Raw genomic sequence first — 21648 nt, 5'->3', positions numbered from 1 at the left:
ATAGAGAATAGTCATTAATGCATAAACTTTAGTAATTCTGTGACTATTTTTATTTCTGAGTGTACATTTTATTTAAATACCGCCCAATGTGTACCAATGTCGATGCGCCCTTTTGAAATATTTGTCCAGAGATCCGAGAGTGATTCGTAAAAAAAAACAAAAACGATCCGTTGAATCTGCCCGCCACCAACAAGAGGAAATAGTTTTTAGCTGAGACAAGTTTTTAGTTACGGCAGATGAAATATTTTCAACCACGGAAATAGATGTAATTGCCTCATAAGATGGCCTTCTTTTGCACTATTTGCACTGATGTGTTTCCTTCATCGGTGGATATCCACGTGACGCCCTGTGGCCATGCCTTTCACTACTTTTCGAGACGAACATTTCTAAAGGTCCCATCAGACTTTTGCCTTTATCGGAGAAAATAAGCTTCGAAAAAATCGTGATGAAAATCAAATGCCAATTAGAATAGAAACATAAAATAAGAGGTTGTACTTCATTTCTAGACGCGAAAAAAGCTCAAAAATTCAAAAATGATGTTAATTCTGCGGAAAATCACATGTTTACGTTATTTTTGGATATTTTTATCACATGAGACCTTTTGCACTTTTATTGTCAGTTGGGACCTATCAAATGGGTCTTTATGAAATACCTTTGTTACTTGGGACATTTGTAAAACTCAATAAAAGCTGGTAAATTTTGATTAAATTTGTAAAGAATAATGCATTCCAATAAAATTTATGTTAACTAGAGTAAAATATTTTAAATTATTGGGCAATAGTGAGGTATTCAAAAAAAAAAAAAAAAAGATTTCTGTGTTATATATTTTTTCCTTTTGTATCAAAGGTATGCAGGGTACAGTCTATGATATTACTCATACACGCTTTAAGATAATAATGAGGGAAAGAGGATGGGATGAATATTACAAAAGGAGAACTTATCCAGTGCATATGAGTGTACGATACTGTTGAAGACTGCAAGTGGTAGCCGAAATTCGCGAATCTGTCAAAATATAAGCATTTGAGGGAGGAATTAAAATGTATTAATATTCAATCTACTTCAAATCTGAACATGCAGTTTTTTTTGCATACTTTAAAGAAGATTGCAAACAACAGACCTCGCAGAAGACATTAGATTTGTACTCACATCTTTGAACATGATGGAGGGTGACACTGAGAGTTCGAACACCTTAGGGCTTGTTCATATATTTCATAACGAACGAACATAACGAATTGACCATTTTGGACACCTACCCACCCCCACGTGACTCTTTTTGTATTGACACTCAACTATTTTTGTATGAGCCGTAACAATGTTCGGACACCCACCCACCCCCTAAAGCGTTATGAAATTTGTGAATGACCCCTTATTGTATGGATGATCCAATGAAATTATATTTTGTTCTTTGCATTTTGTAGAAGCCAGGCTTGGGCTGATCTGCTCTCTTTCTTCAATAACCTTTTTTCGATACTGCTGGTGACTTGCTTTAACGACGTTTTCTTTACAGTAACTGGAAATCGAATCAAGATCGATAATTTCTTCTGTAGCCGTTGAATCACTGATCAGTTTTCTCAGTGATTTATCATTTCCTTTGATGGATGCAGAGTGAGACTTCAAAGATCGATATTGACTTCGCAGCACCAATCTGGAGTTCGCCGGTTGGACTTCCGAAGCGAAGTTTTGAACGAACTAACTGTCATTGCTCTGCCGGCTCGGCTTTTATCTCGACTGTTTTTGAAAACAGTCCAACATCACGCCGACGGAAGAAGTTTCACCACAACGGAGGATTTGTCAATTCGAGCGCGCCAAAATCCTTCCGATTGAAAATGTGTTGGCGGTGCTTAAGGTGCAACTGTTTGCTATCCATAAACGATGATCAATTTTGTAGTTTTGGGGATGTGATATCGGTTCTACCGGACAGAGATGAACTGAAAGTATATCAACATGCTTGTTATCAGCAAGCATATGACCCGATAGATCACCGAATGACCGATATGATATAAGACAGAAATATTTTCTTTTCAACGATAGTTTGAACATAGATTTTTCATGCATGCCACGATGAGTCTATCGTGTGTTACCTTAAGTTCGTTGATAAAGAAGAGGAAATTGAGCGAAGTTCTTTTTCTGAATTTTATCAGGATGCACAATATATGGGTGGCGTGGCTACTGTAGAGGAGAGATTGCCTACAACCAAGCAAGGAAAATCGTTATACGTATGTGCCATTTGTACATCGAGAAAATTACTTACTGCTTTTGACTCGAGTGTTGGATAAAACTGTTAACCTACATCTGTTGTACTTTGCGTGATTCTGTTGCAAAATCCAATCCGTTGTACGGGCATTTGCAACATTCATGAAACGGAACACGATGAATGCTGCTGTTTTTGAAGGATTGTTGACCTGTCCTGCAGTTAATTTGGACGCAAACTATCGAAATTCAACGAGCGCCGTGCTGATTTGGTAGACACTGATGACACATCCTGACCTGAAACTGTTGAAAGCAATATAATCTACGTAATCCTAAACACACCGTTTTTAAAAGATCAAGCATGCTGCTTCGGTGGAGTCTCCGTACCATTTTGAAAAGTTCCAGTGCGCTCCTTCCAGCTCCGTGGCGACTCAGCGCTTTTCCTCTTAGAGAGCTTAAAAACTGAATTATCCTTTTTTGAAGGTGCAGGTTCGGCATTTGCAACTCTCCCGTAGCTTGAATTTTTCATCGCACGAATCATCTTTCTGCGGAGGTGCAGGTTGACTACCATAGTGACTGCTGCCAGCGGATCTTTGGCTTCGACGTGATGCTGCTTCTGAAATATTATTCATCCTTAAATTTCAATCTTATTCAATGCACTGAACTTTACTTACGTATGAATATCCGGAATTGGTCTTGAGTAGGATCCATTTTTATTAATTTAACTCAAAATTACTGTGAGAGCTCGCTTGCATGCCAAAGGTCCCATGTGCAATTTTGTAAACAAAAATCGAAAATGACAGATGGGACCTTTGGCGAGCAAGATGTCTCATCAACAGAGCTGGCCGATATTATCGATAATGCAGTTGGGTCGTTTTGTTCTTTTCGAATTTTAAGGTTAATAAATAAAAAAAAGTTAACTTTTAAATGAAAATCGTTAAATTTTATGCTGAGGATTTGGAAAATAGTGATAACTCAATTTGAGTAAAAATGTTAGTTAGGACCTTTAGAAATGTTCGTCTCGTTTTGTATTCTTCAGTGGCTGGAGCGGTAAGTTTAGTAGATGTTGCATGAAAAACAATTTCTTTCCAGGGTGTCCCAACGTGTAGGCATCACGACCCACTCCGGGAATTCACTGTCTTCTACGCGTCTATTCCTGATTTCATAGAGATCAAAATGGTCTTGTAAAGTCATTTTTTATTTTCATCGTCTGGAGGTTCCAGAGCAACCTTCGAAGATCATCACGGCACTATTTCAAAGCATCTTCAGGAATTCCTCGACGTAATGCGTCAGGGATTCCTCCAGAGATCTCTTCAGAAATTTCAGTAGTGATTTCTCCACCAGAGCTGATATCGATATCTTTTTTCATAGAGACTTGGTCGCTTTTTTAATGCGAGTATTTAAAAAGTATTTATTTTAATGGAAGATCTTTGAAGTATCTTTGTTTAACCAAAATGGTCTTAAAAGTCATTTGTTTTTCCTCATTCTGCTTGGAGTGAATCGTAGTGCAAAAGTCTAGAGGATTGGACGTTTAGGAACTATTAGGGCAAATGTACCATTAGTGGTGGACCTAAGGGAAATCTGCTAAAACACGGTGATAAAATCATAAAATATAAAGTATAAAAATCACGATTCATTTAAAATTTCTCTGCAAAAAGCCTTGCACCAATAATAGGAACACTGTTCCTTTAGTGTAGGTATGTTTTAAGAATGGTTCCTTTAGTGACGCAATCCATTGATTTCTTATGGGACCCTCCACTATGGGTACTGATGCACCACTATAGGTGCAAAGGAGCAAAAATTTCAAGCAAAATAATTGTTTTAAATAGTTTCACGGATAAATTTCATGATTATTATTCGATTACTTATATCATTTTCTCATCGTACATCACAGAAAAATATCACATAATCGTTTATTACTGCGTAACATGCCAAACAACACTACCTCCACTATTGGATCTACCTCGAGGAAAAGCTTTAGTAATTTACGTAGTAACTTCTTCAGTAATTTCATCCGAAATATTTTCAGCCACCTCTCCAGAAATTTCACGAGAGATTTTTCCATCTCCCAGGGTTTCTTCCAGTGATTTTTCAAGAAATGCTTATATGAGAATTGCTGCAGGAAATCCTTGAGTACTTAACCGCCCATATTTGCATAGTCGACGTAAGCGCCATTGACATTGTCAGCATTCTAACCACTTTATTGAGTATATGATGGCAAATACTAAGATTCAATATCGATAGGGCGTTAGGTCTAACCCTCATCTAGATACATGCGAGGAAAACATCTTGAATTATTTATTAATTGGCGAGAAAATGGCAAACATATGCTGAAAACGTCAGTGGCGCTTACGTCGACTATGAAAATAAGGGCAGGTTAACTATACCACATACAGTAATTTACGCAGGGTGATCTGGTATTTTTTTCCAGAGACTTCCTCATGATATTTTTCCAGCCATTCTTTCATCATTTCTCCAGATGTAACTCCAGGTTATCTAAATATTCCTACGAGAGATTTATTTCAGAGTTTTTCAATAAATTCGTGCAAGGATTTTGCCTAGAAACCCTATCAGAATTACTACGCATTTTTTTCAGTCATTCTTCTAGACATTTTCATAAGGTTAGCTCTAAAAAACGTCCAGGAATTTTTCGAGCCAATTTATTAAAACATCTTCCAGGAATCCCTGCATAAGTTATACCAGAGCATGAAGCATCAGGACGCTAGGTATATCTTCAGCATTTCATTTAAGGGTTATTCCTGCAGATCTTCCAAGCACTTGGCTTCTTCAAATATTTCTTTAAAGTTTTCCAATAATTTCTTCGGAATGATCTATACCAATTTCTTCAGGGATTCCATCCTATGTTTTTCAAAGATCTAGTTCTGCAGGATGCTATCGAGACATTCGATTGATTATTTTTGCAATTGTCTTAGGAAAATCCTCTTAAGGCTTTCGTGAGGTGAAAATACATCGAAGCCAAACGTTGAATTTTCTAGAGAACCAAACAAACATTTGGATTGAAAGCTTGTGGCCAATCAATCAAATTTTCAGCCCAAACGGTTGTCTAGTTCTCTAGATTGGTGCTCTAGAAAATTCGAGGTTTGGCTTCGATACATCTTCACCTTAAGAGCCCTTGAGTTGTTTTAGAGACTCATTTACTGATTCATTCAAGTAATTTCTAGAAATTACACAAGAAATTTAACAGTAGTTATTTTTAACATTTTTTTTTTTTTTCAAAAATTTCTTCATATTTTTTGAAATCTACATTTACAAGACTTCATTTGGAATGTTTTCAAATAACTTTTGTAGGAATTCTTTACCAAATCTTATAATGCCTCAGGACTAATTCGTATGAAGAAAAAAGCTTTGAAGAAATTTCTAATTGAAATCTTAAAAATCCTCAATGAAAATTTTGTAACAAATCCTAAGAAATCCCTGGAGCTATATATTTAGAATTTGCTGGTTCAGTTATTGAAAATGTTTTTTAACGAGAATTTAGGAGGAAGTCCTAAGAAAATCGATGGAAGAATCGCAGAAAAATCGCTGAAAGACCTGGGACCTTATGGAAAAATGTCTGATGGAATCCATGGAGGAATCCCTATTGGAATTTTTAATAATTTCTGTTGATATCCTCGGACAAATAAAAATATTTGTCCGTAATGAAATCACTACACGAACTCCGTAAAAAACCTTCGGAGTAATGTGTTCTCTGATAAAATTGTTAATATCCTGAGGAATTTTCTAAAGAAGTTCGATGAAAAACATTGAATGGAATTCCTGAAATAAAAAAAAATGAGAATGATTGATGGATTACCGGAATAACTGTTGTGGTATCAACTGGCGTGAAACCCTAAATAATGTTGGAATAGAGGTAGTGTCGCACCTCAGGTAGTAGAATCGTCGGTTGAGAAGCATGCGTCCTCGTTTGTAAAAGTGTGGAAGATTTATCGAGAGGTATGATATTTGGATAAGTTTGATTGAATTGTAAATACCTATATACCTGGTTTGAATAAAGAGAGTCGCAGCTGCTGATTGAGGTATCAGTCAGTTAGCTACCCAGTTGAAGGAAACATCTACTGTATTGTATTTCTTTATGATTTGCAATCGGATGTGGACGGGCTAGCCTCGCTAGGATCTGCGTGGTCTTAGAGGACTAGCCTTTCAACAAATAATACGAGCAGTCGTATTGTTTGACTCATTCTTTCACTGATTTCCTCAGTTTTTGCTATATAGGAGATCTCTAAAAAATGTCTACGTTAGTTCTTCCAAGAAAATCTACAAAAATTTCAGATTACCTAGGGATATTTTCAGAAAGATCTACAAGAATTTCTACGCCAATTTCTCCAGTTATCCTTCCAGACATTTTCATATGGATTCCTTCAAGAATTCATTCTCATTTACTTCCACGAATTGCTCCAAACATTTCTCCAGCAAGTATTCGAGGAAATAAATATATTTAATATATACTCTTCCAGAAATTCATCAATCATAACATCATAAACAACCTCATAAACAATGTTTCGTGCAACATACCTAAGTAACCAAATAGCTGACATGCCCTATATTAGCCGTACAATAGCCATATAAGGCCAAGACGGCGAATTAGCGGGCTAGTGGTTACTTAGGTAATACTACAGTAATCGTTCAAGGATTTCCCCCGATCATTTCTACATATTTTTTCAGGCTTTCGATTTGATCATTTTCAGGGAGTTTTAGCAGGATATTGTCTAGAGATATTATTTTTTTTTAGTAGACGAATTCCATCCAGAATGAGCCGAAAAAAAATCGCGCTCGATAATCTTTGATTTGGATTAATTTTGCACGTGTTTTTTGTATGGTATTTGTACTATACAAATACATACACGTGTACAGAAATACATACAAATGTGTATACAAATACATACACGGTATACATACACGTGTGTTTTGTATGTATTTGTATTTGAAAAATGAACTCCAAACTTTGAACTTTGAACTCCAAAACTGTGGATTTTTGAGAAAAATGTTCTATGAAGAAGTTGTAGCGAACCGTTTGGACTATAAGAAAAAAAAAAAATAGTGAGCCGGATCATTTTTTTGACACTTTTGATTCACTTCGGCAGTGGGGTTTTTTGAAAGCAATTGAAAGCTCATATTTGGCCACAATATGCGTTGTATTGAAATGCTTCTGATTGCAGTTTCAGACAATTCGGTCGAGAAAAACCCCTCACGCCAAAAAAATATTTCATTTATTTTCATCAACAATTCAAAAATTAAACCCAAATTTCAAATTACCCAAAAATCCCATTATTAATATGTTTAAAATTTTCACCATAGAATCTTGATAGTAAACAGGTGTTTGGGTCAAAGTTTCATGATGGAAAAAATTTAATAAAAACGTTTTTCTAAGATCAACTTTCGCCTGATTTTCAAAATTTTGATTTTTTGTCAAAATAAATACGTTTTGATGATTCAATAAGAATCTTGAAATTGTTCTGAACCATAATTATTATATTGGTCACTTCTATAGAAGTAGTTATTTCCGAATTATCTAAAGTTTAATGCAAAAAGTATAAATTAAATAATAAAATATACCATTTTTATTAAATTAATTAACTCATTACACATGGTAAAGATGGACAAATTATGGGTGAAATTATGAAAAAATCCACGTGCTCGGCTGGGATTTGAACCCAGGACTCTTGTATGCTAGACGAGCGCTTTACATACAAGAGCGTCTAGCATACAAGAGTCCTGGGTTCAAATCCCAGCCGAGCACGTGGATTTTTTCATAATTTCACCCATATTGCGAATCTTTACTTTAATTCGCAGACTGTCCAACAAGTTGCGCGCCGGTGGCCCATGCGCCGAGTTTTGCGCCAGCCAAAAAGTAAATAAAGAAATGTCAAAATATCTCGCCGAGGAAGTGAATCACTTTTAGGGCTTCAGTCCTAAACTGGACAGCGAGCATAATTGTTTAATCGATAAATAACACATGGAATAAAAATGTTCGTACCTTCTTGTTTTCAAGTAGCAAGCGTTTTAAATCGATTTGATTGATCACAACTCGGCGCATGAGCGATCGGCGCGCTATTTATTTGAGGGTCTGCGGTTTTCAGAAAAGATTCGCAAAGTGCCCAACTAGTACCAGACCCTGGCGCGTAACACAAGAAGTAAAGAGAAAGTGATCGAAATGCTAAAAATTCTCGAGAAGCATAATAATTTGTCCATCTTTACCACGCGTAATGAGTTAATTAATTTAATAACCAAGCGGATTGGATTACCGAACAGCTCAATATAAGTGTCAGTTCATTTTTATTAGTTATTCGCGATTCTCCATCAAGAAAAATAAGTAAGTGGAAAGAAATATGGTCTTTACTCTTGAAAACGTATTATTATTGATAAAGAATCACGAATAACTAATAAAAATTGCCTATTTAATATTTAAATAATATTTTTTGCATTAAACTTGATATAATTCAAAAATGGTTACTTCTAGAGAAGTTATTCATATAATCATTATGATTTGGATTCATTTCAAGATGAACAAACAAACTATTTTTTCAGTCTATATTTCTCTTGTAGCCCAAACATTTCACTACAACTTCTTCATTGAACATTTTTCTCGAAAAGCAACAGTTTCTGAGTTAAAATTTTTGAACTAAGTTACATGCAAAAATGTATAGGCCATTTTCGGAAGTTATTCTCGAGTCACAATTATTTTTCTATGGAATTTACTGAAAATCGAAGATGGTCGAGTTCTGTAACTGGCCGATTTGACATGGAATTCGTCAGTAATCTTAGCAGTTTATATACGAATATTTCCTGAAGAGTCAAGACATTCTTCCGGAAAACTTTGTGGGAGTTCATCAAGGATTACTTTAGTACTTAACCTTCATCCAGCCAATATACTTTTCACATGCTGAAAAACTTACGACATAACTATTTTGTTTTTCGATGGATTTGTTGAAATTCTCAGAAATTCCCGAAAAACTCTATTTTATAGTCCGCTAAACTTGATAATATGATTCAAGTGGTTAAGGATTATCTTGGGTACCAAAATTGGCCAAAATATTCATTCAACGGATATATCAAGACCCAGATGAGCTAGAAGATTAGTGTCTTCGGTAAAGTTGTTCAGCAGATAGAAGCAGATAGATTATCGTTTGTGACTAAATGATACGAGGGAAGAGGGGGGTGTAAAAAATTAGTGAAAAATGCTACGTCATTTATGGACGGCCCCTTAGTGTCTTCAGCAAAGTAGTAAAAGCATCAAGATCTTGAAATATAAAAGATTGAAGAAAATTTGTTAGGGCCACCTAACGAATAAATTCTCATTTTTTTCTCTGTTCGGATGCGCCATTGCGACCAGTATTTAGATCTTTTGAGGCATTACCCGTATCCTTAGTGTATAGCGCATGTCGCATTATACTCCATTTCCTTTGACAGGTAATGAAGCATCGATTTCTGTACAGTTCTTGTTTTGATTCCCCAGATGTTGATAAAAATCGACTATGATGAAAAGGTCCCGCTATTTACACCCTTCATAGAAATTTATATCTCAGCATAATCGATTAAATTTCTGAGGAACCAAATCGGTACTACTGATATTTGACCATGCAACGGAACTCTAGTAACATCCTTGTTTCGCTTTTAGTTTAGTCCCAGAAAAAAAATATTAGAAAAAAGGGGCTTTATGCTAGCAGCAAAACCGAATCAAGCTAAAAAAATTGTTTTGTAATCAGAATTCACGTGAGTCCTTGAATTACCAGTACTTAACAGTCCTTGTTGGGTTAATACCCATGATTGTTATCCTGGCTTCAAGTGTAGTCTCGGGACTGACCATCTGCTAGGTAAAATAGAATAATTTTCAGAAACTGTTGCCAGTAACAAGGACTTTGTACCGCCAATCCTTGAATTACCAGGACATATTACCCAAGCCCGACAGACAAGATGAGACTAGGGTTCAAATTGGTAGATCGTACCCCGTTACGCACCACGAAAAAGTGATCTACCCGCGTTACGGGTCAAAAATAAACCGTGAATTAGAACGTATCTCTCTCATAGTAATTATTCCCTATACCGGATCGTATCCGCGGGAACAGTTTGGCAATTAGTTTTGTTACTGCCAGATTGCTCTTGATCTGCAGAACAACTTTGCCGAAGACACCAACCTTCTAGCTTATCTGGGGCTTGAAATATCCGTTGAATGGATCATTTGAAAAATTTAGGTAAGGTACCGCGGGGCAAGTGGGTAAATGGAGTAAGTGAAAACAATTGATATATTTTACTGAATATGTGAATTAACGTATTAAACTCATGCGTAAAGCTTTGAGGTCATTGAGAACATTACGATAGGTAAGAGATTTCTGAGATTTTTCAGCCATTATTGCATAGTAGAGTGAAAAAATGTTAACCTGTCAACTGTTACTCCGTAACAAGTTGGCGGCGTACAATCTTATTATAATATTTTCAGTGGAAAAAAGTTGCGGAAAATAATTTCCTGTAGCACTTCTTAGTTGTCCTCTGTGACAGCTTCAAACTGCAATAAAAAAAGTTTTAGAATTAATTCGACGTAGACCTAAAAATAACTAAATTTAAACACCGTCAATTTTCTTCTCAGGTGGGGCAAGTGAAAAATTTATCATTAGAGATTGAATTTGTGCTTTCTCTTTAAGTAGCCATAAGTAAACAAGGTTTGCAATTATCATAGAAAAACAAAACGTGATGATAATTCAAGAAACACTATACTCAAGCGTCAAAATCTATTAGAAATCATGGAAATTCTCTAAAAGATGTTGCCAAACATTACAATATCAATATGTCTACTTCGGGCAGCCAATTAAAAGGAAGACGTTGACTGAAAAGTTGCAATATTAGAGAACACACGTAAATCTCGTGGAATGTCTATGTAAAGCTAGTTCCAAACATAAAAATGGGGTATAGGTCTATTCACATTAAAAAGGTTGTAAATACTTAATTGAAGGATTCCGGTCCAAGAAATTATGTCTTCCGAAGAGTTATCCGACGTCATATTCGATTTTCTTAAAAACAAATAACGAGCGGTGGAAATTCTACAGATCAGAAATACAATTGCTGTCCCATGATGTGAGAACTAACATTGGAAATGTTGCAGTTATAATGTTGTCGAATCATTTCAATTAACATAACTGAACAGAAGAAAATTGAAGTGAAAAGAATAACATTTTCTTGGTTCACATGTTACTTATGTTATTGTTCATTGGGAACCCTTAACAAGTGTTAAAGCTTATAGAAATCGTGAATATAGTACTATTGGATTAAAATATCTCTCGGATTAAAAAAAAACAAAATTTGACATTTTCCTGAAAACGTCCCTGTAAAAATGACTGGAAATTAATCTTTGAATCTTCGGAAAATTTCTCCCGAAGGAATCTGGAGTAATTCCTGAAAATTTCGGGTCGAATACTTGAAGAAATCCTGAACGACAATTTTAGGAGAAATCATAGTAAATATTAGTTGAATTTTTGAAGATGTTCTTAACGAGATTTTAGGTGGAAGTCCTGAGAATCATTGGATAAATTCTTGGAGAACTTACGACTTTCTTGTGGAATTTCTGAAATAATCTTTGAAGGGAGTTTCTGATGGAATCTCTGAAGCAACTCGTGGGGTTATCCTTAAAAAAATCTGCTGTGGTTATCCTTAAAAAAAATCGAACTTGAATTCTTGAAAGCATTGAAAACGACACTCTTGAAGGATTCCTTAGGAAGTACTAAAAATTACAAAATGACCTGGAGAAAATAATGAACAGATACGATACAGTGATACGAGCAGTAATACTCGTCGTAATGAATTTTCATAAAATATAGAAACATAGAAGGATGGCTGATAAGATTCTTTTAAGAATTAAAATCGTATCTCCTGATTCCTGTTAGGTTTCTTTTAGTTTTGTATGTTACCATTTGGATCCTTTATTGTCGTTTTTAGTTCCTGTTTGGTCTCTTTTTTAGGAAAGAGATCTCCAAGGTTCATATTTTCAAGATTAGTAGCTATCGTAAAACGGGGTAACTTTGATAGGTTTTTGGATATAAATCTGATTATTTCTACGTTTACGATTTTTATTTCGTATTTTTTAAACAAGTACTGGTATCTTAACTATCAATCTCAGTTTATGGATTGTATAACGATTAATTTTGAACTGACTTACAATTTTTCATATAATTCAAAGGCTATTCTCGGTTTTGTGATAACTTTGATGATGGCTATGTAAGCACATGGAATTCCACAACCAATATACTGTTTGAAATAATTGCGTTTGGAATTGAATTAAAGAAAGAAGTTTTACCCTCCCCTTGGTTATGCGACCTTGCCGCGATGGGAGGGCATAATCCATTAGCCCATATGATGGAAACCAAAGGCGTAACGTTTAGTGGTGGTATCACATTTTGGCATTTTTGCTTAAAGCCGCGTCATAATTCATATGGCATAGACGCAATAATATCTCGAATGTGATCCAACGGACATTCTGCGTCATTCATCTTCAAGTCTATGATGCCCATTTCAAATAATTAATCTATTCGAAGTGGACATTAATACTATTGGTGACGTTCAGTTTGCCTTTTGCTAACCAGAATGATCCGTAGCCACTCTTACTATTAGCTAGCTAGACACATCGTTATCATGTACGACGTAGGGAATATTACTCTGAGGAAAATGACTAGTAGATTCACTGAGTAGAAATAAGTGGCGACAATCTTATTTTAATATGGTTTTTACATTGCCATAAGAAGAAACACCTCTTTTGTAACAACGGTATAATTCTGATTCTAGCTTCATTTTCGCAAAATTTACAAGTAGAAAGTAGGCGTTGTGAAGCATTGCATTTGCCACCGAAAAGTGAATCTTGTAGGAGACTGTAATAGAAGCCTAAGGTAACTTTACTCTTAAATATTCACTATAAAATGACAGAAAGTAAGACGCTGAGATCGATCATTAGGGTACACTTGCTAGTTTCGAGAAATTGTTGAACAGGCAAGAAAAGTGACTTTTTTCTTTAAGGATATATGAACGTAAAGACCTGAAATTAACTAGAACTACTACTAAACAGTCTAATTTTGTAAAGACTTGACGACAATTGACACTTAAGACTCTAATCTTACGTAAGTCTGGTGTAATCAGAATAACACGTAAATGAAAAATTATTCAAAACCATTTCGACTAGACAGTATTAGTAATGACACTACTATTTCAAACAAATTCTGATGGAGCTGCTGATTTAAACAATGCTTCGTTTTCTCAGAAGCAAGAGAACATGGGTATTTTTCAAAAACGACCACGTCACAATACTAATAAAAAACAGTGTTCATGTGGGCACCATAGCCTAGTCCGTCTGAGTATTGGTCCTGGTAGAGGGGAAACTTGGCAAAAGCCAGACCGAGGTTTCAGCCTTGACAAGTTAAGCTGTCAGGCAGCTCCAACTGAATACCATAAAAAAATAGAGGAAGAAGTTAAAAAAAAATGACGCAAATCATTATAAAACCAAAGAAATTTTTATAGAATTATAATTATGAATACATATCGATTGATTCTCATGTTTCGACACTGAATTAAGGCGTTTAACGTTAATTTAATTTGATTACAAATTTGTAAAAAAAAAAATATAAAGGGTTTTTGCATAGAAATTTAAGATCGAATTCATGTTCCACTATAACTAAGCTGTAAAGGATAGCATTAGAATCGCAAAGTATGTAACTGTACATGTTAATGGTTGCTAGTCCGTGAATGATCGAAACTGATAAGAACTTCGATCCAATGGATCATTAAAATAACCAAAACGGCCGCTATGGAAAGCATAGATAGCGCCACCGTAGCCTTGTGTGTTTGACAGAACAGCAATGCTGTCACAGTGTTAAATCCCATATACAGTGGCGCCTTTGTTCTGATGCGGTGAGCACTGACAAAAACTACATTCAATGATCCATTGAATAAGGTATGGGGCTTCCGTTTACTCTCGAAGAGCGCATATCATATTATTGATCAATAACGGCACAGGCCAAGTCCTTACAGTCACTTGGGATGGGGTAGGGACGTTAGTGTGTAATGATCGTTGCTACTAGAGACCAAGAATACTTCTGCATCTCCACAATCACCACTTTAATGAGAAGGAACGAAGATTTGGGAGTTACTTTTGGTCGATCATGTGATCCAAGGGTAAGAAGGAAAAATACGACTCTTACTTAAGATGGCCGGCACAATGGCCGACTTCTCCCCCTACTCACGTTTTCAAAGGCACAAAACTGAAGAAACAGTTGGCAAACGTTCCTGATCTTCTTATTTTAAGCTTTCTGCTAGTGCACAAAGTCAAAATAAAAAGTGCACTGTTGTGAGATGCTTTCTTCGCGAGATTTGTGCCTTTGAAGTTTTAGTGCAATCTTGGAAGTTGATTCCAAACTGTTTCACTTTAAAACTGTCTTTGCATTTTTGTCTCGTGATGAACATATATTGGTAGAAAGTATGCAACAATCATAATGTCGAAATTTGCAAAATTATATAAAGCAGGAATAAGGGTTTATGTCGACACTTCCAAAGTTTGTTAGAAAATTACATTACCACGATAAAAATGTATTATAATAAGCATGAAACGAGATCACCAGATGGCAGTCCATCCTCGATTGACTCCGATGAAGATTAAACGACGCTTTTTTCTGCTGTTACAGATCGAAGACATGCCCGGAGTGTCGAAGCAAATGCATTGCCAAAAGCTTGATCAAGTTGTACATGAACATCACCACCAATGTGGACAATCCCGGGGACAATGCAATGCTGATGCAGAACTTGGAAAACCTGAAACTGTCGTTACGGGAGAAGGATACGAAGCTGAAGAACCTGGAGGAATCGCAAGCCGCTCACAGACTGGAGCGCAAAAAGATGACGAAAATGGTGGCCTCGTTGGAGGGTACGATCAAAGGTCAAAACTACATTCTCTCCACGCAGAGGCACGAAATGGATCAGCTAAGGGCGGAACAGACTGCCCATCAACGACTTAAGGATGAAATGAAAAATATGCGAAGTAAGATGCAGCTAATGAAGACGGTGAAAATGGCCATTGAGTCCAGTACCAAAGAGATCGAGGATCTAGTAGCGAGCAATAGCGAACCTCAAACGCTGGCCGTGTTGGTGACGTCGTTGAAGCGAGAACTGCAGGCCAGTGAGTTCGAAAGGAACGAGCTTCGCGATCGGATCAAAAAGTACCAGAATGATCAGCACACGGAGCGCGCCAAGTGCATAGCCCTGGAAGACAAACTATCCATGTTGGATACTGAGATGTACCGACTGCAATGTGAAGTAAACGCTTTATCCAAGCGGAAGGCCAATACTGACGAAGATCCTTCGGACAGCAGCGTAGTACTGAACACGCCCGATCAACCCGTGGAGAGGAAACGAAAATTCGGTGAATTCGATATGAACAAATCCACTCCGGTGTCGGACAACGTGCGCAACATCATTGAATCGGATTTCCCATTTCTCCCTATTAAAGCCTCCGCCTTCGGTCTGCATCCAGTATTGTTCCAAAAGGGGCTCAGCGCGGCAACGTTGAGTAGAAAAGAATCCACCACCGGAACAGCCCTCACGAAAACCACCAGCGTTCTAAGCGATAAGGTTTCTGGTAGCTTTCGACCAGCGAAACACTTCTCCATTCCGTCGACCTCCTCCTCCAATCTAGTGGGGGGACTGCAGAAGAAGGAAAATGCGCCAAGTGTGCTGGTGCCGCTTTCTACCCACCGAATCGTGACCATCAAACGAGGGATGAAACGAAAGGCGGCCTCCAGTTCGAACCTGGCCGACTCAAACACCTCTCCGGATGATTTTCTGGAACTTTACTAGCACTGAGGTGAGAAATCGAGAAGGATGTTGTATGATATAAAAGACTAGGGAACTTTGAAATTCGACGTAGCATTTCTGGACTAACATTTGAAAAGGGCCCAAGAGGTCTTGAGCCTTTTTTCAGAAACATTGTTGTTGAGCCCTTTTTTGCCCGCCCACGCAAACTAACACCACTATCAGAAAGATTGGGGTTGGCTCTTCCTGATAGTGGTATTGGTGAGCGTGATCAAGTTGAATTGCGCTCAACAGCGTCTTGCAATAAGCCAATGGGCGGTATGAATAAAATGTAGTAAAATTGAGTTTACTACATGATCGGTACACGCAAAAAAATTGTGCGGTAAAAACTACCATTTTAGGGGGTTAACAAAGACAGAAGTGGTACCCATTCTGAGCCCGAGTGCACAGTGGGACGGATTGGGGTTTTACACTGATAAAAATCCACACGCTCGATCTGTGTGTTTAAAATTATGGATCGATTCATTAACATCCATATCGATTTGCTATGATTTTCTTGCAAACTTCGTGTGTGTTACACATTAAATTCCTGTGTTTTGCTTCATGGATTTATTCATCAACCGACAACAGGGATTCCATATTTTTTCCACATAAGTTCCCGAAGCTTTCTCTTCAGATTCGTATGTGTCAACCTATGGACGCATAGATCATCACTCCAACACGGATTCAGTGTGTTTTGCTTATGGTTATCTTGTGTCATAATCATCATGTTCAAGTTGGTCGATTCATTGATTTGCGCAATGAGATTGTTATGATGAAATCCATGAGCTATGCTATCGATTTCCATGTTCAAAGCTTCTAAATTGTTTGTGATCAACCCATGGGATGCATAGTGAACTTAATTGCGGTTGGACCTCGTGTCGAACGACAGTCATCATCATGCTTCCAAAGAGAAGAAGCAAATTTTGAAGCTGAAAGTGTTAGATGAAAATTTGTGAATTCGATTTTTCTTTTATTAGTGAAGTTGACCGATGTACGAGAATTCTACCTTTCTATAAGAAAACATTGATTATAATGTATAGTTTAGTAGAAAAATCGGATTCCACTAACAGATTTTCCTGGCTTTCAGTTTCGAAAAAAATGGAATATGCTTATCACTAGCTTCCCAAATTATGGATTTGCGGTGCCCCGCTTGATGCTGGCTCACGGGTTTGAAAAAAAAATCAAGAGAGCTTGCGACAAGCAGAGGAGCCTCGGATCCATATTTTGGGGAGCAAAAGTTTTTCTACCAAATTTCTTCTTTCAGCCCCATGACATTTATGTTCTATCTAAAGCTACTACATTTCGAATTCAATAAGCAAATCAGTTGGGTTTCATGATTTAATATTTGGAAATTCATGTTTGTTTCACATGACAACCTAATGCTGATACACATGTTATTATACCGTGAAATCAATGATGAAATCCATATGGCTACCACACTCAAATCATGTGGTTTTCCTCATTGCGCAAATCTATAAGTAAAACACACGACCTTGACGTGTAGATTTTTCTCAGTGTAGGAGGAAAGATGGAACTCACGCCTTCAATTGCGATTTTACGTAAAAATGATGTTCTACAAAGTTGTTCCTATTATAAAAACAATTTTTTTGGTCGGAACGAAAATTAGGGTGGCCCTTTGTAAAAAAAGATAACCCTCAAAACTTTTTTATTTTAAGGAATATTGATACAGTTTGTTCTACAAAGTTGAAGATCGGAAAATTTTAAGCTGATTTGACAAAAAAAGTTTTTTCCTAGCTTAAAAGTTGACCGTTTTAAAGCATTTTTCGCTATTGATGTAGGGTGGCCCATCAAAAATAGGTTTTTGTGTTTTATTTTTTTTATTTCAGATTTCTCAGCCAAGTTGTCTCCCCTTTATCTTAAAAGCCGATTGAAACGCATATTTTGAGGCCTGTACAATTTTTACGGTGAATAGTTATAAACATTTTTTATGAAAAACAACGTTTTTTACATGTAGATGTAGCTGGGGCAAATCAAAAGATTTTTTTTTTGCATGACAATAATTATCTTTCTAAAGCCGAAACTATTTTGTTTCATATTCTTATATAGGGCAAACGCTCCCTTAGTGGAGGTAGCTCCAATAGTGGAGGTAGTGTGTTTTGGCATGTTTCGCGCTAATAAATGATTATGTGATATTTTTGTATTATGTACGATGCGAAAATGATACAAGTAATCGAATAATATTCATGAAATTTAACCGTAAAACTATTTAAAACAATTATTTTGCTTAATTTTTTTGCTCCTTTGCACCTATAGTGGTGCATCAGTACCCATAGTGGAGGGTCCCATAAGAAATCAATGGTTTGCGCCACTAAAGGAACCATCCTTAAAATATACCTCCACTAAAGGAACAGCGTTCCTATTATTGGTGCAAGGCTTTTTGCAGGGAAATTTCAAATGAATCGTGATTTTTATACATTTGAATGATAGAAGGATTTGAGATCTATCAAATGATACGTTAAAATCATATATTTCATGATCTTAACACCGTGTTTTAGCAGTTTTCCCTTAGGTGCACCACTAATGGTACACTTGCCCTACGTACTTATAAATAGAGCCAGAGAAGTTTAGCAATAAAAATAAGGAGATAAGTCTTTTGAAAATATCTTCTAAATTTACCGCCCGGTTGAATTTCCCGACATGGCTCCTCCTAAACTTCCGAACATTCCTTTTTGGGGATTTGCCAGGCTCTTTGAGAAACATTCTGATTGGAAGTAACGAATGCTTAATTACCGCAGATCTGTTTACAAGTGATTTGTCCACCGTAGGAAATCGTATCTGAAACGGTATATTATTAGAGTACGATTTCTGATTATGACGCTGACTTTCCAGCCTATATCAAGGAGAATAACTATGTGCATTATTTGATCATGTATAGATGTTTTGATTAATTAAGGCTATAGTTTAGAGATAGCCATGCCAGAAAATTGAACCTTGTAGTATATTTGGGAGATGCTTTTATAAATCTGTTTTTAACGGTTAATAACTAATGAACAAGTCATAACATGAACAAACAGATCCGCAGAAGAATAATACGATTTTTAATCCTATTTTAGGCTGACAAACACCATCGTCATACCAACACAATTCGTTTTGTTTCCCCAATTATACAAACATATAAAAATGTATTTTTTTGTTATTAAAAAGTCGTCAACTTTTCATCAGTTAAAAATTGTATCAATTTTTTTTGGTTTGGGTCCCCACTGGAACAGATCATACTTCTCAGGTTGTTGTTGTTAATAGCACTTTAACAGTTTTAAGAGCTTCTTTGCCATATTTTTCATTTTGCATTCGTATATCGTATGTATTAGTATACATGATACCTTATGTACAAGGAAGTAAATGAAATTTTCATCACGAAAAGACTCTAGTATCTCTTTGTTTCCATTAGCTTTATATTTTATGTTTTCGTTTCAATTATCTCTAAAAGTGATGGGAAGACAGTTTTGCTGAGAAACTAAAATATCAATTTAATAATAAAAATAAAACACCAAAACCAATTTTTGATGGGCCACCCTACATCAATAGCGAAAAATGCTCTAAAACGGTCAATTTTTGAGCTAGGAAAAAACTTTTTTAGTCAAATCAGCTTGAAATTTTCCGATCTTTAACTTTGTAAAACAAACTATATTAATATTCCTTGAAATAAAAAAGTTTTGATTGTTATCTTTTATTACAGAGGGCCGCCCTAATTTTCGTTCCGACCAAAAATATTGTTTTTATAGTAGGAACAACTTTGTAGAACATCATTTTTACGTAAAATCGCAATTGAAGGCGTGAGTTCCATCTTTCCTCCTAAAACCTCAATCCGTCCCACTGTGGAGTGGGACGGACCTGGGGTTAACTTAAGCGCTCGCACCGGCAATTTTCAGCAGACCAGAAATGTGCTTGATTATACCATGTCTGTAGTCGAAATCAGATTGCTGTAAATTATTTCTGTCAAATGTACCAGTAATGTAGTGATATGTACCGTAAACATAGTAAATTGATCTGAAATTCCATGGCAGTTTCAAGAATAAGCGTAGTCAGCTAAAATAGTAATTTCTACCACAGATTTTTTTCCGTATATATGTGGAACACTATATGTGGAACACAAGTGGAACATGTTTGTGTCATTCCTCTTTCTACACCTTTCGAACATACTACAAACAACGCGTTGCTATGAATAAAGGTAGCATTTATTACAAAGCTACTGGTAGTTAGCTTCAGAGGTTGCTACACATGCTTTGAGATTGCTGAAATGAATGGAATAATTGAAATTTGAGTAAATATCATGAGAAAACGATGTCAGCTTTGATTTTTCGAAAGGTATTTTGAGAATTCCGTAGAAATTTTGATACCTATTTCGAAAAAAAAATTGAGATTCCGGTAAGGAATTCTTTCTGGCGTTACGTTCCAACTGGGACAGAGCCTAATTTTCAGCTTAGTGTTCTTATGAGTACTTACACAGTTTTTAACTGATGTGAGAACTTTCAATGTCAATTAACCTTTATGCATGTGAATATCGTGTGGCAGCCAGGTACGAAGATAGTCATTACGATAATTATGTTCAATCTGATATTACGATAATTATGTTGTTTCTTAGTAATTCTCGGATGTCGGATATGTAAGAATTCTGACATTCCAAATTCTCTGATTTCCTTTGGAATTTCAGATTTTTCTATGAAATTCTGGGATTACGATACATTCTAGAATTGTTGTACGTAATGATTTTGGGCCTAACACAATCTGATTCGGTTATTGATCTTTTGAAATAATTTTGGTATCTTTAAGAAAGTATTTCTAAGATTTTCAGATTTTACATCAGAATCTCAGTACGGGTATCCAAAAAAGTCTAGTAATTTCACAATTTTATGTTGCTGTAATCTCAAGATCTCTTTATAGGACACAGATTTTTAGCTAAAATTCTCAGCAAAAAATTTGTAATCATCATCATAATATTCACGTGTACATAAAAGGAATGCCAGATTTATCGCAAATTTATTCTTCAAATCAATTATATAATTTGCATGAATTAGTGTCCATGCTCGATTACGCGATTTATAGCGGGAAAGTAGTGATATTCATATTTTCACATGATTTGTCGTGTGAATAAGCGACAAATTTGGCATATATGCATCATTTTATTGATTTTAAGCATTTTAAGTGTCACTCTGAATAGAATTTTCTTAACGTGCAGCATCACTGTGCACTCTAAATGGAATGTTCTTAACGTGCAGCATCAGTGTAGTAAACTTTGTGGATTTTGTTTTTGAGTAGATGCTACATGTAGTAAAGTTCAACGCTTTCTATTCATACCGCCCAATTGTTTACCAATGTCGATGTGCCCCTTTGAAATGTTTGTCCAGATTTAATAAGTATTTAAGTGGATACAATTTACATTGTGACAAATGTTCCAGGTACAATAACATACGCTTAAAGCAGTAGCAGTGAGAGCTGGTGTTGAAGGTTTTTAATAAACGTTTGTTCAACCAATCATTACCCTGTTAAAAAATAAACCAACACTGATGTAGTAAATCCAAATAGTATTCATCAAAGCGTCTTTGCGAACCAAGATTAGACCAATATTTGACAGTATGATTGTTTATTGGTTTACATTCT

The 21648-nt window shown here is 36.1% G+C and overlaps 2 protein-coding genes and 1 long non-coding RNA gene across 3 annotated transcripts in view; 1 reads left to right on the top strand and 2 right to left on the bottom strand.

Moving 5' to 3' along the window:
* Positions 1-21648, bottom strand: part of LOC5578987 (transcription factor grauzone) — a 68620-nt gene that overhangs the window by 19469 nt on the left and 27503 nt on the right. The window lies entirely within an intron of this gene.
* Positions 39-21579, top strand: LOC5578988 (E3 ubiquitin-protein ligase TRAIP). Its single transcript, XM_021857290.1, has 4 exons — positions 39-368; positions 3215-3240; positions 14865-16039; positions 21447-21579. Exons 1-3 carry the CDS (start codon positions 282-284, stop codon positions 16030-16032), a joined length of 1281 nt encoding a protein of 426 aa, XP_021712982.1. The 5' UTR covers positions 39-281; the 3' UTR covers positions 16033-16039; positions 21447-21579.
* LOC110681490 lies at positions 1936-3208 on the bottom strand. The gene is made up of 4 exons (XR_002503216.1): positions 2865-3208; positions 2578-2806; positions 2252-2493; positions 1936-2187 (listed from the first exon to the last, which is right to left on the bottom strand). It is a non-coding gene; the product is annotated as an uncharacterized LOC110681490 (long non-coding RNA).

This window comes from Aedes aegypti, chromosome 1, assembly GCF_002204515.2.
Source record: "Aedes aegypti strain LVP_AGWG chromosome 1, AaegL5.0 Primary Assembly, whole genome shotgun sequence".
NCBI lineage: Eukaryota > Metazoa > Arthropoda > Insecta > Diptera > Culicidae > Aedes > Aedes aegypti.
The sequence above is the reverse complement of the archived record's forward strand: the minus strand, read 5'-3'. Positions and strand labels throughout refer to the sequence as shown.